Source organism: Bos javanicus, chromosome 3 (assembly GCF_032452875.1).
Source record: "Bos javanicus breed banteng chromosome 3, ARS-OSU_banteng_1.0, whole genome shotgun sequence".
Lineage (NCBI taxonomy): Eukaryota > Metazoa > Chordata > Mammalia > Artiodactyla > Bovidae > Bos > Bos javanicus.
In genome coordinates this window covers 29,873,665-29,901,353 of record NC_083870.1, presented here as the reverse complement: position 1 = coordinate 29,901,353, position 27,689 = coordinate 29,873,665, and the positions used below count along the sequence as shown (strand labels likewise).

The 27,689-nt window shown below is 36.7% G+C and overlaps 2 protein-coding genes and 1 long non-coding RNA gene across 5 annotated transcripts in view; 1 reads left to right on the top strand and 2 right to left on the bottom strand.

Moving 5' to 3' along the window:
• Positions 1-13,986, bottom strand: part of RSBN1 (round spermatid basic protein 1) — a 43,804-nt gene extending 29,818 nt beyond the window's left edge. Inside the window, exons 1-2 of one of the 2 annotated variants that reach the window (XM_061410551.1) lie at positions 12,639-13,986; positions 2,134-2,807 (exon numbers count right to left, since the gene is read on the bottom strand). In XM_061410551.1, coding sequence (XP_061266535.1) covers positions 2,134-2,807; positions 12,639-13,344 — 1,380 coding nt within the window. In that variant the 5' untranslated portion in view covers positions 13,345-13,986. The remainder of the gene's footprint in view (positions 1-2,133; positions 2,808-12,638) is intronic. The other variant, XM_061410549.1, reaches the window with a different exon arrangement.
• On the top strand, positions 12,323-18,506 carry LOC133243982 (uncharacterized). Its single transcript, XR_009735242.1, has 3 exons — positions 12,323-12,536; positions 15,033-15,125; positions 18,128-18,506. It is a non-coding gene; the product is annotated as an uncharacterized LOC133243982 (long non-coding RNA).
• The window catches only part of PTPN22 (protein tyrosine phosphatase non-receptor type 22), a 59,100-nt gene continuing 45,722 nt past the window's right edge, over positions 14,312-27,689 (bottom strand). For both annotated transcript variants that reach the window (XM_061410556.1, XM_061410554.1), the window contains exons 17-21: positions 24,803-24,886; positions 24,444-24,559; positions 22,868-22,898; positions 18,837-18,914; positions 14,312-16,594 (exon numbers count right to left, since the gene is read on the bottom strand). In XM_061410556.1, the coding sequence (XP_061266540.1) occupies positions 16,530-16,594; positions 18,837-18,914; positions 22,868-22,898; positions 24,444-24,559; positions 24,803-24,886 (374 nt within the window). In that variant the 3' untranslated portion in view covers positions 14,312-16,529. The remainder of the gene's footprint in view (positions 16,595-18,836; positions 18,915-22,867; positions 22,899-24,443; positions 24,560-24,802; positions 24,887-27,689) is intronic.

Genomic DNA, 27,689 nt, shown 5'->3' with positions numbered 1-27,689 from the left:
TTCTACTTAACTAGCTACATGACCTTGTTACAACAATGAACATCTCCAAGCCTCAGTTTCTTCCATGAAAAATAGATAAAACTGCTTACCTACCCCACGACAGATTATTTCAAATAGTAAGATATGAACATGAAAGCACTGCTATAAACCCCAAAATGCTAAACAAATCTGAACTACTATGTGAGGTTCCATCCCAACTGCCAAAAATTTTAGCTGCAAATTCATAGTTTGACGGGCTATGATAATCTCCCATACCCACACCTCATGTCTCTCCAATGACTGAAATTCATAAATAAAATTAAGTGCCAGGATCACTGGAACACAAGACTTACTTAACAGCCCTCAATATCCTTAGGTGATTGAAATGACGAATAATATGTTATGTTCTTAAAAAGTGGCTACTTTATAAATCTCAAAGCAAATCTCAAGGTAAGTTGTTGGTACAGTCATTTAAATTTCAGCTCCATTAAAAAAAAATTAGTTGGAGGACAAAAATCAGCAGGGAATATTTAGAGATATTTTATTCTATTAATTATTTAGACTGGGTACTGTCTATTGACATATAAGCTTGATCCACTAGAGACTAGCTAATATGAAAGTTAAAAAAATCACCATTAGAAAACCAAGATATTCCCCCCACCCCCAAGTTTCTGGCTTATTTCTCAGATATGTCTGCTGGTCTGTCAACTACAATAGAAAATTTGCTGCATTTTTCTAAATGAAAAAATTGATAGAGAACAATAATTCTGCTCTCAGCAATATCCTTCTTTGTTAAATAGGGACTTAGGAGGATTAAGAACTATATTTAAGAGAATTATTTTCAGTCCCTTTTCCAATATTTATAAAAATAGGATTCCTTAACCTTCAAAGGGCAAAACTCCTTTTAAAAAAAAATAAAAAGAAAAAAGAAAATCTACTACAAAAGTCAGCACTTCGGTACCTGATTGTGGTAATAAGGCCAAAATCCAAGACGAAGCCCTTTATTGCACATCGTGTTCCAACATCTTGGGCAGCCCCATCTTGCGACCTCTCCAGATTGGCTGCTCCTGCTCTCTCTACTGTAGAGAGAACTTCAATTAGAGAAATTCTGAAGCTCATAAATCTAAACTGGATACTCCCCTCATTGGAGGCAAGGATGGTAAGAATCACTAAAAAGATTCAAGTCAGAGAAGGTTTCATATAAATCTAAGTGGCTTGAAACCACTATAATGCAGGTGGCTGAGAGTCTTGTGATGCAAATCTATTTACTTAAAAAAAACCTTAAGGAAAAGAATGGCAGCAAATTATTAGATAACCTGAAAAAACAGGTTATATAATCATAAATCTCTAAAAAGTGAAAGTCTCCACTAAACTAGTGTAGAATTTATATCTATAATACAAATTATAGCTGACCATTCATGTTTAGCATCCTTATGAAAAAAGCAAGCAAGAACAAAACTAGGACACATTATCAACTTCTTTTTATGCCCTAAAATAACTTCACTGAAAAAATGTTTGGTTAAAAACCACTGGTTAGGAAGGAGAGGTTTCCCTGCTGACTTAAGCCTAGCTGCCCAAGCAAGGCTTCAGAAAATGTCTTTACCTACTATAATGCATAGGCAGAAGGAGCAGAGGCTATGGCGGTCTTCCTAGTGACACTTCCAAGTCACATAAATGGGGTATGTTTCTGGGATAGACTGCCAACAAGTTACTGAAAGAAGAGAAACAAAAACAGCAAAAACCTGACAAGTAGGCCAAGGCCTTCAAGTGTTTTATCATGACATAAAAGGTAAGTCTTAACTAGTCACTCTGAGGCTACCAGATCTAAATCACATCATCCACACTAATATTACCCAATTTACAAAAAACTGGGTTGGTTTTCAAGCTGGTTTCCCATAAAAATTTGTTCCACAAAAAATGACGTCAAACAGGTATAAAGCATTTCTTAGACCAAGCAAGTAACAAGCCACACCCCAAAGCATTTCAGCAGTTAAGATTTTTTAACTAGAGTTATAAACAATCTGAACCACCTCTACCACCATGAATTGTAATCAAAAGTGTGCCGCTATGTGCTATAAAACAGAATGAAGTTAATACTTCTGAGGTACTGTAACCTGTATCTACTAAATAATTTAACAATGATTTTTACCTTACCTGAGTGTGAAAATTTGAAATGGTGGTTGTTTCAATATCTTTCTTGCCCAGAATTTCCATTTTCACTGGAGTGTTGGGGAAATTAAAAGCAAAGTAGTCCAAGAAGTCTGGGAGATAAGCAGCCGCTCCATGCACTATTGCTAAAGCATAGTAAGCAGCATTTTTCTCGTTTTCACTGAATGTCAAAGCAAGAAACTCCTCAGAAAATCTCTCCATCTCCATTGGAGACAAAAATGAGAGTTCATCCATGTAAGCATGAAGGACAAGAGCACCACCATTGGACTGGTGTTCCTCATGAATAAAGTTGCTAAATTTAGTACCTGTTTTTAAGAAATTTCTACGAATAGAATGTTCCTGGTGAGTCATAAAAGGTGTCTGTACTCCTTGGGGTACCCGATATTCTTGCATGCCCAAATTTAATCGACACAGCTGTTCATCTTTCAGATACCTGAAGGACTCCTTATTAACTCCTGAAGTGCTATTTATTTGTCCTTGGGTGAGGATTTCCTTACTGATGCGGGTCAGGCCAGCACAGATGGTTTGTACTTCCTTATTGTACATTTTAAGGCGTCTTCCTCGCATATCTTCTCGGTGTTTCTTTTTCTTTTTCTTCTTTATTTTCTTCAAGACAAAATCATCAGCTCTCTGGGTTTTACCATTTTCATCTGGTGTTTCTGGCCACAATAATTAAAAAGAAGTTAGTTACTAGGCCTAGTGTCAACGTACAAGCTTCTTAAGGTATGCAATCTGAAATTAAATAGTCTGTTTTCAGTTTCTCCCGAATTTGTCATTATAATTTACATGTTTATAAAATGAGACAAAGATCTTAAAATATAAAAATATTCTGGATTGAAGACTTTGCTAAATAATGCAAAGGTAAGCATATAACCTAATATGATTTATAATCAAAACGAAAGATAACTAAAGATAAATATCTGAATAATTTCACATATACCATACTGTATGGAGTATCTACTCAGAAACTGTAAAATCTAAATTACAGCTTGCCATAATTTGCTGTTTGTCTATAAAACTAGTACGATACATACAGGCGAAGCAAACAAGAACAAATTAAGCTGTAACATCATCATTTTGCCTAACAAATTGGCAAGTTTGGGGGGTGGCAGTCTTATATATTGTTACTAGAAATATAAATTGGTACAACTCTCATGGAGGGCAATTCAGTATCCCCAAAATGAATATGTACAAAGCCCTGAAAATATTTATAATTCTTGGTCTCATCAACTCCACCCCAAATAAAAATTACTCAAGAAAATAAGAAAACAATAACTAAGAAAAGACATGTAAGATATGGATGACAGTGTTATTTAGGGAATCCCCTAAATGACTAACAACAGGATATGGATTAAACTCTGGTACTTACATACAAACTCTGGTATTTAAACTGGTATTTACATTAAACTCTGGATAAAATACTACCCAACCATTATAAATTATATTATAGATGAAAAGAACTGACAAATTACAAGGTTATGAAATGCTTACATTGTCACACTTCCAGAAAGCCTTCTCTAACAACTCATCCCCACCCAATCTGGACACCTTCTACTACATGCTGCCTTAATACTGCACTTCCTCTATTATATAGAACTTACCATATTAATTGTCCACCTTTCCTCTAGACTGTAAGCAATACACATCTTACCTTTCTTTCCAGAGCATCCAACGTATGTATAATCTGATCTTATTTTTATAAACATTCATTCAAACATTTATTAAGTACCCACTATATGCCAGAAACCCTTCTAAGCACTAGAGTTACAGAGTTGGCTGAAACAGATCTTATCCCTCCCTACTCTCCTAAACCTTATATAGTTGGACTAGAAAATTAACAGTATGCTACTCTAGATGCTATGGAAGCTCTCTTTGGAAGGTGACATTTAGGCTGAGCCCTAAGTAATAAGACAAGCTAGGCATATTTTCTAAGGAAAAATATTCTAGAGAGAAGCAAAAGACCTAAAGAGAAAAAAGTATGACCAATCTATATATATTCTGTATATGTACAACACAAAACAATATCTGAGAAATAAACACCAAGGTAATAATGACAGTTATCTAGGCTGGTAGGATTATAAATGTTTATCTTTCTTCTTTTTGGCTTATCTTTATTTTCTAATTTCTACAATAAATGTACATTACTTTTATAATTTGAAAAAGTACTTTTAATTTTTAAAGGATTATCACAGGTTGATAAAACCCAAAATAAAACAGCATCTGTATGTACTAGTTGGCAAATAATACTGAAAGAAATATTGAGTCAATTAGTCAATCAGTCCTGAAAGAAATATTCAGGACTAAATAACAGGTATAGTCCTGACCATCTTTTCAAGCTTGGAGTGGTATTTATTGTATAGAATTTATCCATCCAAAAACTGTATTTCTGACATGATACAGTAATTCAATGTTAAGACTGATACTCCAATTAATCCTACTACTAGATCTAGGACGAACAAGTTCAATAGCTTTTACAGTAAAGAATTTACTTGTTATAATATGTAAATGTATGACAAATCACAGTACTTAATACAAAATCATTCCAAATCATCAGATATTACAATAGTTATAAAAACTTTCTAAAGAAAATATTTCAATGTACAAGTCAGACTTTGAAGTATACAGATACCAAATGACTTTCTGTTTAACAGAAATAAAAATTAAAATAAAAATTTAACAAAAATAAAACCTTTCATTTGCAACTATCACTTACGAGTAAACTGAAATCATATATCAAAATATAATGTAATTAGATTGTTTAAAGTTGCAAAAGGAAAGGCCATCTTTTATATATAACTAAATCTTGGAGAATTCTTATAATACTTAGTAATTTATATTTTTTACCAAATAAAATTAATCTAATACTTTTCTCATATATCAAATCAGTAATTTGGGCAATCCTCCCAAGCAACCAAATGTTAATGCCATTAAATATAAAGGTTAGACCAATTTTAAAATAGTCATCTAATTATCCTCTGCTAAATGTTTTGGCAATTTCACAGGAAAAAAATAAAAAGAAAAAATACCTCTGAATAGGTCTTGTTATTTTAAGCTTCAGAGGAGGCATTTGGTATGCAGAAGATGAATTGTGACCTAGATCTGCCACTGAAATTAACACCAAGAAGAAGCTGCCTTGATTGTAACACATTTTCTATACCACCAGCTTACCAATGGTATTTCTATGATGGTCAAGTCTCTACTCATTTATATGAGAACCATTCAATTAGTCCAACAGAGTCCATCTCAAAAAAAACCACTGCACAAGGAGATGAAAAGGGCCTTAAATTGATTGCAATCTCATATTTCAAACATATAAGTTTAAAATATGAAATAAATGTCAATCTCCTCACTAATCCTATTTTTCAAATTTTGATTCTTATCTAAGGCTCATATAAAGAAAGCCTGCATTTATAGAAAAATTTGAGACTACCTGTATCATACTATGAATTTTCACGAATAAAATTTATTTTTGTATTATTGTGACAGCAACTAATTAAGAATAGCATACATACACAAAATTGTTAAAAGTTACTGCAGGAAGTTAGTCACTGTTGCTTTTAGAGAATGATACCAAAGTTATCTTGCCTTGCATTAAAAATGTTATTTAAAAGTCAATGTCTTTGCAATAAATATATCAAATCAATGCTGTATACCTTAAACTTACACAATGTTATGTATCGATTACATATCAGTTTTTTAAAAAGGGCAATGTCTAAAGTCTTCACAATCCTTCTATTTCTAGTAGAGAGTTTTTAGTTTTCCAGAGAAGGTATTCAAGTGTATTTCCCTACAGTGGAAAAGTTATTATTTATTGTCATCAGATTAAAGAGGAGTATGTAATGCTACAGAGGAAGATATACATTTGAGAGATAAATTGCTGGCTGTCTTTTAAAGAAGGGCATTATAACTATAGGTTAATACATGACACTATCCATAAAATCCTTATGTATGCTAATACCATTAATATATTATCAACTATTAAATAGTACCATTTATTTAACATCACTGAAAGCCTTCATTAATGCAAAAAAAATTACCTTGTTTCACATTACAAAATTTAAATTCATCAACACCGTTCTTATGCTTGAATTATAGCTTAGAACTGAAAAATAGGTAATATCCTCAATTTCTAAAAATGATGGTGGATAAGCAAAAGCAAAACAATTATAATTTTTTAAGGTGTGCTGCGATTCATGGGGTCACAAAGAGTTGGACACGACTGAGCGACTGAACTGAACTGAACTGAATCATAATAAATAAAGGCTAACTTTCTCAAATAAATACTCTTTGGTCTTATTAAAAGTTCTTCCAGCTCCATATAAAAACCTGACTCAAAAGCAAAAACAAAAAACTGCAGATTTGGAAGGCCATCATGTTAGTAATCACTGTACACTTAATAACACTGCCTTGTTTTACCCACAACCCCTCTAATTATGGTGTTTAAAAGTGATTGGCTAGATTTGAATCCCTGTCCCAACACTTCCTAGCAGTATTACCTTTGCAAGTTAATGTCTTTGTATTAATACCCTGTTTCTCACTGGTAAAATAGGAGGAAATACAGTATCTCCTCATAAAATCAGTGTGCAGAGTAAATGAAACAAAGCATATAAAGTATTTAGAACAGTTCCAAAACATGACAAAAACTCGATATATAACACCTCTGGGAAAGCTCATAAATTTCCTTAAACTTTCATTTTACCACATAAAACATTATTAATACTAGTATCTATTTCAGAGTTATGTAAGAATTAAATGAGACAATGAATATAAAGCCCTCATTACAGTATCTGACACACAGTAAGTCCTCTCAACACCTTTATCACTTTCATAATAATATTTTATAACATTCTTTGAAATAACCGGTAATAATTCTGGGATATCAAAACTAGAGCTAGTGGTGGGCCACAGACAATCACATAAAAGGGGGAGATATCTCTGAAAGAGGGAAAAAAACTATTATTAAGTGTCTGCTAGGGATCATGTGTGTTTATTTCAATCTCCAAACCAGTGAAGGAGATATATAAATTCTTTTTACAGAGAAGAAAACAGAACTTGAAACAAGATACGTTACTTCTGCATGTGTGTATGCTCAGTCGTGTTTGACTCTGTGACCCCATGGACTGTAGCCGCCAGGCTCCTCTGTGCATGGAATTTTCCAGGCCAGAATACTGAAGTGGGTTGCTATTTTCTTCTTCAGGGATCTTCCCCACCCGGGGATCAAACCTACCTCTCCTGCGTTTCCTGTGCCACCTGGGAAGCCCATGTTACTTAAGTCACAAAGGGAACAGGTGACAAAATAAATTTAAACTCTTACCTGTCTGACCCCAAAATTCCTCTTTCTGCCTTCTCTCTCCCTATTCTCCCTAGATCTATTCTCCCTAGATGATAAAATTAAAATTATCTAACTACAATCAACAGACCTGAGATGGCCTGGAAGAACCTCCAATAAATGGAGCATCATACAGTCAAACAATATTTTACTGAGTGCCCACTACATGATAATTCTGCATAATCACAAAAATAACATTATTAAGGTTATATAAATATGTCCTTAAAGGCTTCTTCTTCTCTCTCTAGGTAAGTAAAGAAATATATCAGTCCCTGAAGGTATTGCTCTGATAAATGAGATTATCTATTTATCTCAGTTCTCTGTATGTGCTATGCTGGGCTGTGCTTAGTCTTTCAGTCGTGTCTGACTCTTTGTGACCCCATGGACTGTAGCCCGCCCAGGCTCCTCTGTCCATGGGGATCCTGCAGGCAAGAATACTGGAGTGGGTTGCCATTTCTTTCTTCAAGGGATCTTCCCAACCTAAGGATTGAACCTTGTGCCTCCTGCATTACAAAGATTCTTTACACTAGGGCCACCTGGGAAGCCTGAGCAACTCCAAATGTCTGAGTCAAAATTCATAATTAACTCATACACGAATTTGGATTGAGTACTGTTTGGCTGGTATGTAGAAACATGTCTCTTAGCTGAATGGCCTTCTTCAGAGATCAGCAAACTTGTACAAAGAGCCAGAAAGTAAGTCTGCAGGTCATACTGTCTGTCCCAACTATTGCCTATACTGCTACAGTGCAAAAACTCTGAATGTATACAATACATCTGAATGAGAAGAGTGGTGTTCCAATAAGATTTTATTTCTAGACACTGAACTTGAATTTCATATGATTTTCACATGTCATATATTTTTTCAAGCCAATTAATATGTAAAAACATTCTCAGCTCATAGGTTGTACAAAAATAAGCAGTGGAATTGATTTTTGACAAAGGTACAGAAGTAATTCAATGAAGGAAGCACAGTCTTTTCACCAAAAGGTGATGGAGCAATTAGATATCATAGGCCAAAAAAAAATGAACCTCAACCTAAACCACACATATTATACAAAATTTACACAAATGGATCAGAGATTCAAATGTAAAAGTTGACATTAAAAAAAAACTTTTGGAAAAACAGTAGAAGAAAATCTTTGGGACTGACATCTTGGGACCTTAGACGTGACACCAAAAGCATAATCCATAAAAGAAAATCAATACATTTATTGAAATAAAATTAAAAATATTTGCTCTCTGAAAGACACTGTTAAGAGGATGCAAAGACAAATAACAGAGTGGGATAAAATATCTGCAAACCATTATTCTGATAAAGTATATACAAATCTGTAATACATGAATTCTCAAAACTCAATAAAAAAGCCAAAAAATAATAATAAATTAGAAAATGGGAAGAAGACATAAAGACACATTTTACTGATGAGACTATATGGACAGCAAATGATGGCATGGAAAGATGTTAAATATCACCAGCCATTGGAGAGATTCAATTTCAGTCCATGATGAGGTATCATTACACATACTAAAACAGTAAAATAAAAATAGTAACAATACCATATACTGGCAAGGATGTAGAGAAAATAGATCTCTCATACATTGCTGGTGGAAATGTAAAACGGTACAGATATTTCAGGAAATAGTTTGGCCATATCTTCAAAAAACAAAACCTAAACATACATTTGCCAGCAACTACATTCACAGAGAAATGAAAATTCACGTTTACACAAAAACCTGAACATGAAGTTCACAGAAGCCTTGTTCAAAATGACCAAACTGGAAACAACCAAAATGTTCTTCAACAAGTCACTAGTTAAGCTGTGGATATCCGTAACATAGAACACTACTCAGCAATGAAAATAAGTGAGCTATTGATACATACCACTTGAATAGATCTCAAGGACATGCTGGATGGAAAAAAATCTCAAAAGACTGCACACTATATATTCCATTTATGTAACATTCTCAGAATGATAAAAGTATAGACACAGAGAACAAATCAGTGGTTTCCAGGGATTGGGGAAGGTGAGGAGACACAGTAAGTTCTAATATTACAAAGACAGAGCACAAGGGAGATTTTTGTGGTGACGGAATAGTCCTGTACCTTGACTGCAGTGGTGGTAAACTAATCTACAACTGTTAAAACAGCACAAAATTATAGGCACACCACTGTAACAATGTTAATTTTTCTGGTGTTGATATTATATAATAGTTACGTAAGATGTAACCTCTGGAGGAAACTAGTGTAGGGTAAAGACCTCCCTGTATTATTTTTGCCATTTCCTGTGAATATATAATTATCTCAAAGTAAGTTAAAAGAGTTCCCGAAAATCTGAGGATAAGGGAAGATATAGTTCTATAAATAACAAGGGTCGAGCAACTCTCCTTATTAACCTTAGAGTTGTTTCAAGGACCAAGCATAACAAAATAACAAAAAGCAGCTTTTACAGTATCTAATAACAGCCAAACATTGTTTTAAACGCTTTCCACATAGTGTCTCACTTAAGCTACAAACAATCTTACAAAAGAAATATGCTATGCTAAGTCGCTTCAGTCCTGTCGGACTCTGTGCCATAGACGGCAGCCCACCAGGCTCCCCCGGCCCTGGGATTCTCCAGGCAAGAACACTGGAGTGGGTTACAGAAGAAATACCTCAACCTTATTTTACAGATAAGAAAACTGAAACTGAGGTAGCTTAAGATAATTTGTCCATAGTCACACAGTAAGTGGTGGAGCCATGATTTACACTCAGATTGATTCCAGAGGCATGCCTCCAGCATATCACAATACCAAGTATAAAGATATTCAGTGGGAAAACAAAAGGTATCCATCAAAGTGTTGTGCAAAAGCCTGGATTAAGCAAAGGTTAAACCAGTTTATTTTCTGCAAGATTCTCAGAACTTTTAAAATGTCAGTGTGTGTCATGTATCTAGAAGGCTATTATATTGTTTTTTCCCTCAATGTATCTGACCAGGGAACCTTTCCCTCCAGAATACATAACCAAGTCTCATTCAAAAGTCAAATTGTTTAAACTACAGTTATTGTGGTGATCATTTTGCAATGTACACAAATACTGAATCATTACTTTGTATACTTAAAGATAATATAATGTTACATATCAGTTATATCTCAATTTTTAAAAAAGTTAAAATGTTTAAATGACCTCACTATAACCCACTTTTCCTTCAACACACTGGCAAACCACAAATGCTTGGAGCTGTACTGTACAATGTGGTAGCCACTAGCTGAAAGGAACAATTTAATTAAAAAATAATTAGAATGAAATAAAATTAAAAATTCAGTTCCTCAGTCACACGAGCCAAGGCTTCAAGATTTGTCTGAAGGGCCACATACTAATGGCTACCACACTGGGCAACACATTTATGGAAAACATTTTTATCACGGGAAAAAAGTTCTGGGAGGCAGCACTGGGTTAAAGGTTTGTTTTTGTTTGTTTTTTAGACACGGCCTCTGCAATTTTCAGAGACACACACTGTGAATTATACATGCATTTGCTGCTTCCCCCCATAAAAGGAGGCGAAGTCAGAAATTCTAAATGGAACTGGCTACTGCCACTCTGATGCCAAAGAACAGGGAAAAGGTAAGCAAAGAACTGGAAAAAATGAATAGCAATATGAAAAAGCAACACCATGCAGCTGAACTAGGATGAAGCTTGAACTAGGATTCAGGAGATCTGGGTTCTACTCCCTATTATGCCAATGATTTTTTTTTTTAATTTTTGGTACTTGTTACTAATTAACTGTGACTAGATTAGAAAAGTCTCTTCACTACTTTAGGCCTGGGTTTTCACTCTTCTACAATACAAATTTGATTTGGATGATCTCTAAGATTTCCTCTGGCTCTGTACAATTAAAACCCACAAAAATACATACACACATGAAATAAGAAAGTGAAAAATAAAGGTAAAAATAAAACAGAGCAAAATTATTGCATACTGGTGGTGGAAACTGGCACTCCTGTCCATCTGGCACAAGTTCTATTCCTCAGGATAAGACTTAGATACCAACAAAGGAAGAAAAATTTAATTCAATTCAATAAAAACTTACTGAGCAATAATTTCCAACAAACTGCACCATCACAAAACGAAACAATTAGCCCTAGGTTAAGACCAAATATGTGTAAGAAATCCAAAACTCACCCAACCTGAGACTAAAAGACTAGTTCAACTGCCCCAGTACTAAGAACACAGAAGTATTTTAAACTCTTCAGAAGATAATGCTAAGAAATTACATAAAATCACCTACAAAGTACAAATACATGGCATAGTCAAAATTCTTATCCGCCCCCCCCCCCACACCAAAGAGAATGAAAATAAATACTACAGGTACTTTCGAATAGGATAACAGCAATTTTTGTGAATCTAATTTCTCTAGAACCCACACTCACTCAGTAGAGTCCTACATTTTCTGGATTATATTCTTGACTTTAGTAAGTTTACTGGAAATAAATGCATTCTCAATCTGTTGTGCCAGGTAAATTAAAATGCAACTGGAATTCTTGTCTCTACTATCGCCTACTGAACATTTCCACTTTTCAGAGGCTCGGCTGGTCCTATTTTCCAGGATCGAAGAGGAGAGAAAGCCCTTTCCTGAAAATTAAAAATGATTTTTACCTCTACATAAAAAAAAAAAAGATAAACTGTGTTTGATATCTCATCTTTCAGAAGCTAAGGCAACCTATGAGTCCAGCTAATTAATCTCGGTAAAAATTCAAACTCCTTAATAGCCCCAAACCATACTCGTTAATATTGTGGAGCTTTCCATCAAGGAAAACGGGGCGGGGGGACATTTTAGCGACAAGCCTTTACTTCAGACAGTTTTTAATACCCCACATACTATCCCATGCCAAGGATCTCGAGGCGCGGAAACCCTGGCGATTTTGAAAACAAACGTAAAGGCTCCGGGAGGGGGGAATGGTAAGGGGGTTAGTAACTGACAGCTCGGCCTCGAAGCAAGAAGCTTCAAGTAGGTCAGACGGTGTCGACGGATGGAAATCCAGGGTCCACCCCAGTGGGCTTAGGGGAGGAAAGCAGCAGGAGGTAAGCGGAGGGCAGGCGTCTTTCAGGATTAAAGGGGCGGGATATCGAAACAGAGAGAGACCCAGATAGAGCCCGAGCTCGGGGCAGTTCGGCTGCTCTCACCTCTCTTGGGGGCCTTGAGGAGAGGCACCCCTCCTGTCCTCTCGCCGTTTTCCTGCTTGTCCTTGTGCTTGAGCTCTCCCGGAGCGCAGGGGCCGGGGTCACCATCAGAGCCGCGGTGGTGATGGTGCTTGTGCCGCTCCTTGTGGCCCTTATGCTTGGGCCCGGCTGCGCTCACCGTCAGGGGCGAGAAGGTGAAGAGGGCCGAGGTGCCCGGGGCCGGGAGCGGGGCAGCGACAGCGGGCCCGGCGGGTGCCAGCGAAGGTGGTGGCGGAGGCGGCAGGAGCAGAGGCTCAACAGGGCCTGGGACGGTTGGGGCTGCATTCGTTGGCGGCAGCGGCCCGGGATGTTGGCGGCTGCGACGCCGCCGGTGAGGGGGAGCGAGAGGGGGGTCTTGGCTCGGCCGCCCTCGCTTCTCCTGAGACCCCCCGCTGCTCGCTCGGCGCTGCCGCTTCACTCCCCGCGGCGAGACCCCAGCGTGGGGTTTCTCCTTCCCGTCTTTGTCCGCCTCCTCCTGCGCCGCCACCGCCCGTACTACGCGCACCGCTCCGACCTGCGCAGCCATTTCACCCACAAACACACATTTAAATGGCCCGACCGCCCCCCCGTCCGCGTATCGCGCAAGCGCCGCCCGCGCACGGCCCGCTGGGCATTGGAGTCTCTCCCCCACCCTCCACTTCTCGGCCATTCTTCGTCCAGAGCTGAACATGCCGGAAGCGGCGCTTCCCGGTGTTTCTCCGCTGGCCCCTCCGACCGAGCTCTATTGTAAAGTACCCAAGGCCGCGCAGAGCCTCACGGGAGCAGTAGTTCCCCGCGCCCCCGCCGCGTCGCTGGCTCGTCGAGCCGAGGAGCAGAAAGAGAGCGTGCGCCGAGTCACGCTTCGGGCTGCGACGCAACCGCCGATGGGCGGAGAGTTGCCGCCAACCGCCTTAACGGCCGAAACAATGTTAATAGCTTTCGAAGTCTGTAGGCGCGTTCCCATTATCGTCTCTGTGTGCCCCTTCGTCATTTTACACGGAGTAGGTGGTCTCCATAGTTACTTTTCAGTTTGCTATTCCTCTCTTAACCTTTGTGAGGTAAAAGAATCTCCGGCCTTTTACAACCCTGGACAAGCGATGAGATGCAGAGGAAAAGGGAACGTAGTAACATAGCAAATGAGGGCGATTTTGCTTTAAGATAGAATGGAGCTGCAAATCAGACATTTCTGAACCTCTTCCTGGGCAGTAATTGCTATGGTTACAAGCACAGGCGCGACAAGGCAGGTGCAAGAATTGCCTGGGAGCCCGCTGAGCGCCGCCCACCTCTCCAACGAGTCACAGCCCCTCTAGTGCCTGGAAAGGTAGAGTCTGTCTATTATTTAAATCCGTTCCTGCAGTTGCGGAAAAATTCTAGATGGAAACGTATGTTTTGAAATTTCTTAAGATTTTTGCAAATCGTAAATATACGGCTGTATAAATTTGAGAAGTGTGTCTACCATAACACACTCCAGAAATCATCACTACTCACCAAGTTTTCTGCCCGGAAATTTATTTACAATTTGATCGTCACGTTACAATTTTACCGCCTTGATAAAGATATTTGGAAGTAATTGATTACAATAAACTACTCAAGATAAAATCACTGTGGTTTGATACCACTAGTATCATGAAGTATTCAGCTCAGTGAACACTATAAAGTTAGTTTAAAAACCAGAAAGTTTATTGAGCACCTCTTGTATACAGTACACTATACAATAAAAAGGTAACATTTCATCTAATGTGTGTCTTTATTGGGATTCCTAATGAACAATGTTGAAGAACAAATGTCTATTTCATTTTCATAAAGTTATAAACTTTTAAAGTGAAATCATTATTAGTCAAGGGGAATCCTTTGTAATAATCACCCACTAACTTGGTTGTTATATACAATTAGATTTGAAAGATCAACTTTCTTAAGGCAAATATATATAGAAAATATATAGAAAAAAATTTAATAGTACCTCTGGTTAGTTGGATATAAGTTGTACATGTTTTACAGGACCTTTGAAATGAAAAAATGCTACTGTATAAACAAAGCATGTTTATACAGCTACTTTGTTGTTTTGTTTTGTCTTTATTTATTTTTGATTGAAGGATAATTGCTTTACAATATTGTGTTTGTTTCTTCCCTACATCAACATGAATCAGCCATAGGTAAAGCATGGTCACTTCCCTCTTGAACCTCCTTCCCGCTTCCCACCCTACTATTTTGTTGATTATTTTTCTAGACTTGGTAATTGAACAACTTTGGCTAAAGCTTTTCAGGAATTGAACATCTTGTTATTTGGTATATCCAAACAAAAGGCTGATTACTGTCATTAAGTATATATTTTATTCTCTTTAGGTGTAACTTCTTTTCTCACTACTTTGTTTCCCACAGCACTTGGAAAAGGATGTGTACTCCATTTAGGCAGAAATAACTCCCAAGAATCAATCATTTTCACAAGCAGTAATTTTGTACTGCAACCACAAGGTAAGATTTTTCAAAACACTTTTTATAGTAACATCTGAGAATGTAGACATTTAATTGAGGTCAAATTTTTACAAATCTTTTAACTTTGTATTTAGGTAGAAAGGTAAAGTAGAATAAAAATAACTTCTAAAAAGGAAAAATAAGTCCATTCTAAAACTTTCTCATACAGCATTCTCTGTACATAAGTTTAAATGACAAACTCCTATTTGTGTTTTCCAACCCAATGTAAATGAGATGAAATGTAAAACTTCTGACACTTATTTGCATATTGGTCTTCTTTTAAAGCTAGCATCATTCCTTCCAAAGAAATCCCGGGGCTGATCTCCTTCAGAATGGACTGGTTGGATCTCCTTGCAGTCCAAGGGACTCTCAAGAGTCTTCTCCAACACCACAGTTCAAAAGCATCAATTCTTTGGTGCTCAGCTTTCTTTACAGTCCAACTCTCACATCCATACATGACCACAGGAAAAACCATAACCTTGACTAGACGAACCTTTGTTGGCAAAGTAATGTCTCTGCTTTTGAATATGCTATCTAGGTTGGTCATAACTTTCCTTCCAAGGAGTAAGCGTCTTTTAATTTCATGGCTGCAGTCACCATCTGTAGTGATTTTGGAGCCCAGAAAAACAAAGTCTGACACTGTTTCCACTGTTTCCCCATCTATTTCCCATGAAGTGGTGGGACCGGATGCCATTATCTTCATTTTCTGAATGTTGAGCTTTAAGCCAACTTTTTCACTCTCCACTTTCACTTTCATCAAGAGGCTTTTGAGTTCCTCTTCACTTTCTGCCATAAGGGTGGTGTCATCTGCATATCTGAGGTTATTGATATTTCTCCCGGCAATCTTGATTCCAGTTTGTGTTTCTTCCAGTCCAGCATTTCTCATGATGTACTCTGCATATAAGTTAAATAAACAGGGTGACAATATACAGCCTTGACGAACTCCTTTTCCTATTTGGAACCAGTCTGTTGTTCCATGTCCAGTCCTAACTGTTGCTTCCTGACCTGCATACAGATTTCTCAAGAGGCAGATCAGGTGGTCTGGAACTCCAGTACTTTGGCCACCTCATGCGAAGCGTTGACTCATTGGAAAAGACTCTGATGCTGGAAGGGATTGGGGGCAGGAGGAGAAGGGGACGACAGAGGATGAGATGGCTGGATGGCATCACTGACTCGATGGACGTGAGTCTGGGTGAACTCCGGGAATTGGTGATGGACAGGGAGGCCTGGCGTGCTGCGATTCATGGGGTCGCAAAGAGTCGGACACGACTGAGTGACTGATCTGATCTGAACATTATTACCATATCTTCATGGTTGATATTATGAATATACACTTATTTTAGCTAGCAGTATTCTATTAGTTTTATTTACAGATTCACTTGCAGGCAATATTCCAAAGCTGTTTTAAATTTTCCAAGTTGATGGTGGGTTCCTTGGTCCTTTGGGTTTTGAAAAACGATTTGCAAAACCTGGGAACAAAAATAAAACTGAATGAAAAAAGATCTCTTATATAGAAATGAACGCTTTTTCTTTTGAGTATATTGTAATATGTGGAAATATATGGATTTTTTTTTCCTAAAAGGTTAGCATCTTTGATCAATTTAGTAATAGATTATAAAAGCATTCTAGTAATTACATTAGTGCTTAAATGATGACAATAAAATTCTAATAACACCTTAAATTTGTGGAACACTTACAAATTTAATAATGGTAATGATTAGATGGTTATAATAACCTTTAGTAATTCAATATTTTTTTCTCCAATATTGAGATAATATTGACATATGTATGTTTACATGTGACATGTATGTTTAAGGTATATGAATATGATTTGTTACACATAAATACTGTGAAATGATTAGCACATTAAGGTTAACACCTCCATCGCCTCACATCATCTCCATCTTGTTTGTTTGATGAGTTTTTAAGATTTTTCTCTTTGATTTAAGATTTTTCTTTTAACAGCTTTCAAATATATAATACAGCACTGCCTGCAATGCAGGAGACCCGTGTTTGATCCCTGGGTCAGGAAGATTCCCCTGGAGAAAGGAATGGCATCATCTCTAGATTACTTATAATACCTTATATAATGTAAATGCTGTATAAACAGTTGCTGGTGTATGGCAATAAGACAGTTGATGGAGGGCTTCCCTGGTGGCTCAGTGGTAAGGAATCTGCCTGCCAATGCAGGAGATACGGGTTCGATCCCTGATCCGGGAAGATCCCACATGCCACAGAGCAACTCAACCCATTGTTGCTTTCAGTAGCTAATTCATATCTGACTCTGCTACCCCGTGGACTGCAGCAAGCCAGGCTTCCCTGTCCTTCACTATCTCTTGGAGCTTGCTCAAACTGATGTCCTTTGAATTGGTGATGCCATCCAACCATCTCATGCTCTGTCACCCCCTTCTCCTCCTACCCTCAATCTTTCCTAGCATCAGGGTCTTTTCCAATGAGTCAGCTCTTCACTAAGCCCTTGTTGTAAAGTCGGCCATGAGCTATTGAAGTGGTGTGTCTGATTGAGAGAAAAGAAGAAAGCAAGGAGCATTTATGTTTCAGGCAAAGTTTGGTGCTTTTCCCATAGGTTATAAAATATCCTATATGAACTTTTTAACTAAATGATTTAATAAGAATAATAACTGTTTTCTAAATATAATGTATTAAACCTTAGAGTTAATGTAATCCAAGTAAAAATTTTAAAACACAAGAAACAGATCCAGAGATTCTAGTTAAATACTTTGCCTTGGTGAGATAGGGACCATAACCCCAGTTGTGGCAGAGATTGCTACCTGTCCACCCAAATTTTTCTTTGTTTCTTCTTCAGGAATAGAATAGTATATGGGAAACTTATCTGCCCAGCATTATTGCATTTTCTGGGTGTCTTTTATAGTTTGGATGTAGCACATGCATAGCATAATGTTGCCTCTTCCAGGTTAGTGCTTTAAGTCCTAAAGAGGAGGCCACACGTCTTCAACATTTTTCTCTCTTCTTGCCACCTACAGTATGAATGCGGCTGCAACAGTTTTGATCATTCAGATAAGGACAATACCATGGAGCAACAGTTCCCCAGGGTGTGGTCCCTGGGACTACTGGAGGTCCCCCAGACCTTTTCAGGGGGTCTGCTTTTTGGTTTTTAGTAGTAATATCCTATACCATTTACTATACATCTTACAAAAAAACTATATAATATTACCTTAAATAGTATGAATTTGTGTTATATAAATAGTAGAATGCTTAATATAAAATTATTTTAAAATTATAATTTATATTAAAGAGCAACTGGGCAAACAGTTCCTTTAAACTGTCAGAATTGTGCTTCACCTTCTGCTGTCGAATGAGTTTAATAAGATTAAATAGTAGCATCATCTGCTGTTTTCATCACACTTGCATATTTCTTATAACTTTGCTTAGATATGAATTAGAGTATTAATAGTATTTCAGAATTTCTGCCTGTGGCTTTCACATTCATTTATTACATGCCAACATGATCATTTGGTACCTAGTTTTATTTTCCACATATGCTAGGCAATTCAGGCCTATGTAACATGTAAGAGGAAGCTGAAAATAAAAAGATAAATGGCATGAAAAAGAATATAAACATAAGGACTTATACATGTAACCTTAAATCATATTAATGTTGTATCTCTTATACTACAAATTAATAATTAAGGTAAACGTTTTTTTAACTCTACTGGAAAGTAACACACATACCAAAATTCAAAAAGGAGCTGGAGTTTTTTGACCGAGCAGTCTCTGCAGGCTTGTTTGGTGGGGAAGAATTACAGATACCTAGAATCAAAAGAAAAAATTGTAAGGGAAGAATGAATATAGACTCAGACAACATAATTGTTGAGATTAAATGTTTCCTCCAAATTAATTAATACTTCTAGATAAACATCACATGTAACAAAATATAAATGCTTACAAATGAGTTCATACTACAATTTTCTCATTCTTGTGTGCATTTTTTTTTAAGTTTTCTTCGCAAACATTGTATGGTAAACCCAATACTAAAGAGAATCACCAAAATATTCAAGAATATGATCTATTTTATTGTGAATGTACTTTCTATGGGGTTTACATTTTGGTTTTCAACTGCATCTTACTTTGCATTCTGATCACTCTTAAGTACATTTTTAAATAATTTGTTCTCCACATTAGCTCATCTATGGCAAGTCTGTAGTTTTTCTTCCACCATCTTCTACTCTGGAATATCTTTATTCACTTTCCAACCAACATTTTTCCTATTTTGGATGTTTCTAGTTAGGTCTAGAATATTCCAAAAAGCACTGTTATGTTGCTTTGTTTTGCTATTTTAGCTCCATATAGGTAGACTTAGAAATACATTTCTCTTCCTATCACATTAATATATTCATATATCAATATCTACCCAACTCTGAAAACAATCCAATGAAAACATGGTCCGTATTTTGCACAAGTACTGTCTTATCACCACAAAAAGATAATTTCAGGCTTGTATGAACTTTCTAGGAAACAGTACATAATTGGGGAGAAATCGCTAAATATACACCTTTATTTGTTCTCATCATTTTCAGAATATAGTGTGAGGACTGCATATATGTTTGTACACACAAAAAATTCTAGAAAGCCCTCACACTTCCTGGAGCTACATCAGTATGAATCACTAGCTGCTGCTGCTGCTGCTGCTAAGTCACTTCAGTCGTGTCCAACTCTGTGCGACCCCATAGACGGCAGCCCACCAGGCTCCCCTGTCCCTGGGATTCTCCAGGCAAGAACACTGGAGTGGGTTGCCATTTTCTTCTCCAATGCATGAAAGTGAAAAGTGAAAGTGAAGTCACTCAGTCGTGTCTGACTCGTAGCAACCCCATGGACTTCGGCCTACCAGGCTTCTCCATCCATGGGATTTTCCAGGCAAGAGTACTGGAGTGGGGTGCCATTGCCTTCTCCGATGAATCACTAGAGTATATCATGAATTTCAGTCAGATTCAAGTAAAATACTTATTGAATACCTACTAGTGCTAAGAATTAGACTAGCCACTGATGATAGAGACATGGATAACAAGTGGGTGAAGGTGAGAAAGTTCAGGAGATAGCTATCATCCCTATATTGCACATGAGCTGAGAGTTGTAGACATCCTTCAGAAAGAAAACAATTGTCCCAAAAGGGAAAATTGGCGTTTTATAACTGGAGACAAAAATTTTGCATATATATAGTGAACTACTATTTTGCTTATAGCTTGTCATGGATACTTTTATGCTTCCTGCCCAGCATTAATTCCTTCTTCTGATAATTGAATTTTACTTTAAGAAATCACCCCTTTCCAATGTTCACCTCCCATATCTCTTGTGGAACTAATCTACCCATAGATCAGAGAGCTGATTTATGACCAGGGCTATCAGTTGGTACTTTGCCATGGTCACCAGTTGTTTAGATCTGACCTCATTCTCTATTGGTCAGTGTCTATGTGTAACAATTGTTAAATATAAGGCATGACACTATCCTCTTAATCCAAGCATTAAATATACTGGCGATAATTGGTTTAGGTTTGACCAAGACAAGCAGGCCTAACAACACTAGTTGTCCATCAAGCTGTGGTTTGAGCAACCAGGAAGGAGCTCAGTTTTTTTATCATAAGCCTGAAATCACATGGTAAAAGCCTGCCTGAGTATTCTAACAGACAGAAACAAAGTTGGGAGATATGGAATAAGAGATTAGGCCCTAATTATATCATTTGAACTCTTGGTCATAAGTCAATAAATTCCTCTTTTCTGCTTAAACTAGCTTAAGTTGGGTTTTCTGTCACTTGCAAGTAAAGGATTTCTCAGCAACTAAAGTTTCCCTCCAAAAGTAGCATTGGATATCATAGCTGACATCTTCAACTCTTGTCACCAGCACCCATAAAGTGAAAGTGAAGTCACTCAGTCGTGTCCGACTCTTTGCGACCCCATGGACTGTAGCCTACCAGGCTCCTCCCTCCATGGGATTCTCCAGGCAAGAGTACTGGAGTGGGTTGCCATTCTTTTTCAAAAAACAGATTTTGTAATATATCTGTCTAAAATTCTTCTGTGACTTCCTATTGGGTCATTAACATGACCTATAAGGGTTTATTTTCTGCTTTTTTTAAGAGAAAGAAAATGATGTTTCGTGAAAGTGAAGTCGCTCAGTCGTGTCCAACTCTCTGCGACCCCATGGATTGTAGCCTACCAGGCTTCCCTGTCCATGGGATTTTCCGGGCAAGAGTACTGGAGTGGGTTGCCGTTTCCTTCTCCAGGGGATCTTCCTGACCCAGAGATCGAACCCAGGTCTCTCACATTGAAGAAAACGATGTTTCGTAAGCTAAGCTAATCAAATCAATCTTTGGCTAACTGTTCAATTTACGCATGTTTTTGCTTTTTGCCATTTTATTTCTTATGCTTTCTATTATAATTTGCTCTTGAAATGTTTTAATTCTCTTTTGACTGACTTCAGAAGAAAAACTATATTTTCTAATCATGCTTTCCTGAATTTGCCTGCAATCAGGAGATCCAGGTTTGATCCCTGGGGCAGGAAGCTTCGCTGGAGAAGGGAACCCACTCTTGCCTGGAGAATTCCATAGACAGAGGAGCCTGGAAGGCTACATACAGTCCATGAGATTGAAAAGAGTTGGACATGACTAAGCAACTAACACTTTCATACTATGATTTCCTCTTGAAATGTTTAAATTCTCTTTTGACTGACTTTAGAGGAAAGAGTATATTTTCCAATCATGCTTTATTATAGGTAGGAAATTAGTTCACTTCAGAGATCAAGTGTGGTAGCAATAAAAGCAGACTAGCACAAGCTTATGGACAGGGAGATAAGAGTGAAAACTCAGAAGAGTAATATTCAGCTATAAACCTTCTTACTTAGCTAACACCTTACATCCAAGTTTTCTCGGTGCTCTTTGTCCCTCCCCAAAATACCAGTATAGCTGTTTAATCCTTGATGATTAACGCTATGGATCAAGTTTGTAAAAAATATACCACCATGTACTTTGTAGTTATAAATAGGATTTTGAAGATAACCAGTTTCCCATAGTTTCAGGAGTCAGGGTTTTGTTTTTATTACAATATAGGAAAAACAGTAAGCAACAGACTTTTATTGCTAATAATATTTGGTAAAAATGGAAATGTGTCAATACTTTGCTTATTTCATTAAATCAACACATTTGTTTCACAATATGCTTTGCTGTGACTACTTTCAAAGAAAATACATCTGAGGTTAGACTGCTGGGAGGTTTAAATAACACAGTAATGACAGCATTTTAGGATGTATAGAAAGTGCCAAACATCATACTTACTATTATTTTATTATTATTCCTATGAATCACACAGAGACTTTTCCCTCCCCTTACTCCCTACCCAGTATTTTAGCATTGTGGAGCCTAACAACAGTGCAAGGCCTGGAGGTGACTATTCTGATATATAGGCCCTTAGCAAGGTTCTGTTTAAGAATAGTACTGTTAATTATTTTTCCCAGTGGTTGTGTAAGGAAAAATTACATATACTGAAAGTGGTATGTGAAGTGAAAGAAAGTGAAGTCGCTCAGTCATGTCCGACTCTTTGCGACCCTGATGGACTGTAGCCCACCAGTCTCCTCAGTCCATGGAATTTTCCAGGCAAGAATGCTGAAGTAGGTTGCCATTTCCTTCTCTAGGGGATCTTCCCCACCCAGGGATTGAACCCGGGTCTCCCGCATTGCAGAAAGTGGTATATATATATTCTAAAAATAAGTAACTTACTCTTTTTCACGTTTCGTAAAATTTTCAAACTCTACAAAAATGAAGAAAAGGAAAAGGTTAGTTTTTTCCCTGTGAAATCCAAACACTTTAATCAACTAGAAATATAGACTTCAGTCAAGAGGATTAATTTCTTTAAAAATGGATATCAGAATACACAGTTATTTTTCTATCATGCCATTTTTAACTCAATGCCAAGTCTCTACTTATCTTGCTGTTTAGAAATAATACTATTATTCTGTCATGAAAAAATATGGAGTTTCTACTTTTCTTCTTTATTTTTTAAACTATTTTATGTACTGATTTATTAATTTATGTGGCTGCACTGGATCTTCATTTGCTGCGTGACAGCTATCTCTAGTTGTGGTGCATGGGCTCCACAACTGCAGTGGCTTCTCTTGTTTGGAAGCATGGGCTGTAGGCACACAGACTCAGGAGTTGCAGCTCATGGGCTCTAGAGTGCGGGCGCAGTAGTTGTGGTACACAGGCTTAATTGCCCCTCAGTATATGGAATCTTCCCAGACCAGGGAAGGAACCCGTGTCCCCTGCAAGTCTTAACCTCCATGTCTTAACCACTGGACCACCTGGGAAGTCCCCTACTTCTCTTCTTTATTAAGTGACCGTTCCAGGACCCACAGTGGCTTCTGAAGATAGCTGTGATACATTCCCAGTCCCATTCTAGTCAAAAAATTTGCCAGTCATATTCTGTACTCGATTTACTGAGATTCTCTTCATACAATTAACCATGCTACTTCCTTCTCCGTCCTTTAAGCAAACCCATATCTTCTGCCTCCTTGATGGTGGAGTCTCTAACTTATCTCTTCTAAAATTCTACCCAGATCTCTTCTTTTCTTCACATTTCCTCAGGGTGTATGTTTTTCCACTCTGTTCCACAGTATATTATTTTTTTGATAATTTTCATTTTATTTCTCATATAGGTATTATATTCTAATAATTAACTATACTCTTTTCAAGGACATTTAGATGTCCTTTATGACATTTCTATTTTTCTAACACTTAACAGAGATGTAATCTATATAATAGATATTTTAAAATTTCTTTTTGAAAAATTTTATTTAGATTTTTAAATACAGATTATTTGTAATTCAAAATATCCTAGTGAAAATGCTCTCATCTTTGTTCTCCATCTTTTTCTTCTGCTTTGTTGGTGTATGTTTCTTTTCATAAACCAATATCATGCCATTTTAATTATTCGGGCTTTATAATATTTTAATACCTGATAAGACTACCCTTCTTTCACTGCTTTTATTTATTTATTTATTTTGCTGTTTCCTGACTATTCTGGCTCTTTCCCCGCACATATAAACTTTGGAATCAGTTTGTCTAGTTTCAGGGGGAAAGAAGTTGATAGTTTTGGGAGGCATGCTCTAAGGTGCTTTTTTGTTTTTTTGTTTTTTTTAATTTTTGGCTTCCCTCTATTAATTTTGATTGCTGTGAGACTAACAATCAATATTCGTGAAGATATTTAGTCTAATTTTTTCATCTTAATGCTGGAGGGTTGGAGTGATAAGGGTTAGGACACCTCTGGTATATTCCCATAAACTCCTATCTTTTTTACCTTACTCCTTGTAAAATTCTTTCCAGGAGGTTTCAGTGTCTGTTTTGAAGATGTTGAATTTTCCATGGTGTTAGGACAGCTCATAGAAGAAGTCTCTACAGGTTGAGCCTGTGTACCTAAAAAACAAAATGTTTTGTTGCATAGCTTCTTAAGACTTCAGATTACATACAGGTATATATTCAGTAATTCTTAGCTTGATTTTTCTGTACATTATTTTTGCAATAGATTATGCATTTTTAAAATTTATTGTCTTTATCTTATTTAATCATTCTTTGTACCTTTTCCATTTAGGTCCTATTTTATGGTCTCATTTTATGGTCTCATTTTTCTATAAATTTTGAGAGAGTACTGTCACTTACAATCTTCATCAGCAAGAAGGAAGGACTCTAAGGTTCTCTCTGGCAGTGGAGGTGGTGGGGAAGAAGAACGATCTTGTTGTAGATCTATGAAAAAAAATATACAAAAAAAAAAAAAACCTATCAATTGAAAGTCCTAAGTTAAGCTCGTATTTTGAGACAAATGTATGATATTGCTTATTTGTGGAATAAAAAAAATGGTACAAATGAACTTATTCACAAAACAGAAATGGAGTCACAGATGTAGAAAACAAATTTATGGTCACTAAAGGGGAAGGGGGGAGGGATAAATTGGGAGATTTGGATTTATATATACACACTGATATAAAATAGATAACTAATAAGAACCTACTTTATAGCACAAGGAAATCTACCCAATACTCTGTAATGGCCAATATGGGAAAAGAATCTAAAAAAGAGTGGATCTATGTATATGTATAACTGATTCACTTTGCTGTACACCTGAAACTAACAACACTGTAAATCAACTAAGCTCCAATAAAAAGTATTTAAAAAATCCCTTTTTGGTTTTATATTATTTTTCCAGTTTTTCAATATTAACCTGTAACAGCCAAATATAAAATTATCTGAACAATGACTGGAGCCTCAAAATTTTTGTTATTGTAGCTCTTTAGTCAGTGAACCTATGCTTTATCACAAATTTAATAGCTGATTTATAAAAGTACTCTTCCAAAGAATTTGAACCTGACTTTAATCAAGCTTCTAGTCTTACTATAATTTTGCAGGGAATCCTAGAGATAGAGGAACATGTTAAATAAAACCATGAGGATACAAACAGCCAAATTTGGAATATTAACAGTCTTAAGGACATGCCCTTCAACAAGTAAATGGCAAGAGAGAACATAAAAAAAAGAACTGTTACAAACTTTAAAAGGCTTAACACACATATAAAACAAATGCAAGATGTAGACTTTGTTTGAATCCAGCTTCGGATAAATCAACTGTAAAACATTGTTTGAAAAAAAAAAACACATGCTTGAGACAATTCAGGAAAATGAACAAAGTCTGGATATTAGATAATATTAAGCAATTATTAATTTTATTAGTGTGATTAATGCTATTATCGTAGGTTTAAATGTATGTTTGAATATTTCTGTGATTTGATTGTTGTTTAGTTGCTAAGTTGTGTCTGATTCTTTGGGACCCCATGGACTGTAGCCCACCAGGCTCCTCTGTGGAAATTTCCCAAGCAAGAGTACTGAAGTGAGTTGCCGTTTCCTTCTCTACAGGATCTTCCTGACCCAGGGATTAAACCTGTGACTCCTGCATTACAGACAGATTCTTTACCACTCAGCCACCTGAAAGCCCATTTCCGTGATAAAGAATTTTAAATAATGGAGCTATTTTCCCACAACATAAGTCCTAAAGATACAAATGGTGTTCTATTGATGTATGCTCCTCATTGTACAGCACTAAGTATAATTATATACTCTATTAATGTCTTTTGAAAATGAATACATGGTTAAGTGCTAAAGTTTTATCTGTCTTTGGTCATTGGGTTTTTTAGGTCTCAAGACTTATCTATAAAGCAAGTTCTCTTGTTTATTGCTTGTTTCCTGGGTAATATGCAAAAATTAAATATCAATGCAGTACTTCCATCACCGAATACAATCACTGGCAAATAGTAGGCATTTGATAAATATTTGATAACTACTCTAAAGTAGCTTATCACTTTCCAGTTTGATTTTAGGAAGTATTATGAGAACTATAACTTTCAGATAACAATATCCTGCCAAATACCTTCCCAAAATACCATTTTCACCTTAATGCTCCCCTGATAAAGAACCTACAGTGCTTATTACTTATTAAATCTAAATTCTTCTGCCAAATTTTATATGTGATAAAATACACATAACAATATTTGCCGTTAATGACATTTAGTACATTCATATTGATGTGCAAATATCACTGCAGTCTGGTTACAAAATTTTAATCTTCTGAAAAGAAACTACACGCCCATTTGGTAATCACTTCCCATTACCCCCAGATTAGATGGGCAACCACAAATCTGCTTTCTCTCTATATAGATGTGTTTGTTCTGGATATTTCATCTGCATATCCTTTAAGTCCTTCAGAACTTTCCCACATTATCTATCCAGATTTATTTTCCTTATTTCCCTAAAATAGAACCTCTGTTGCAATTAAATTAACCTACTTACAGTTTCCTTACAGTTTATGATCTGTACCCATCATGCTTATTTTTACCTTTGAGTCACTGTTACTCTGATCTCTGCTCCTAGAATTCACTCTTTTTTCTTCTATCAATAATTTTCAATTTCTTTTCTCTACTCAGTGAAACCTTCCCTAACCACTCCAATGATGCCTTTTTTTTCCCCCAGACTCCTGGTGGTTAGAATCAATGCCATATAGATAACTTAATAGTTGCAATGAGTATTAATTCTGTCTACCCAGTTTGAGTACATATATAATCATTAAGCAACCCACTCCAGTCTTCTTGCCTGAAGAATCCCATGGACAGAGGAGCCTGGTGGGTTACAGTCCATGGGATCACAAGAGTCGGACACGACTGAGTGACTAACACTGTAATCATTAAGCAAGTGCTCTTTCTTATATATCCTGCCTATTCTAACATTGGATAAGGCACACCGAACTTTAAATGTTCATTTAATAATTACCTAATGAAAATTATAATAGGTAACATTTAATGAGGGGCTTCCCTGAAAACATTTAATGAGAACTTATTTGATAACCACTGTGCTAAAAGCTTTATACTTCTTTTATCTCACTAAATCCTCACAAAAATCCTCTTAGAAGGGAAGTTCTATTATTCTCATTTTATCAATGAGAAAAATCACAGTCCATGGAGTCGCAAAGAGTTGGACATGACTTAGCAACTGAACAACAGCAA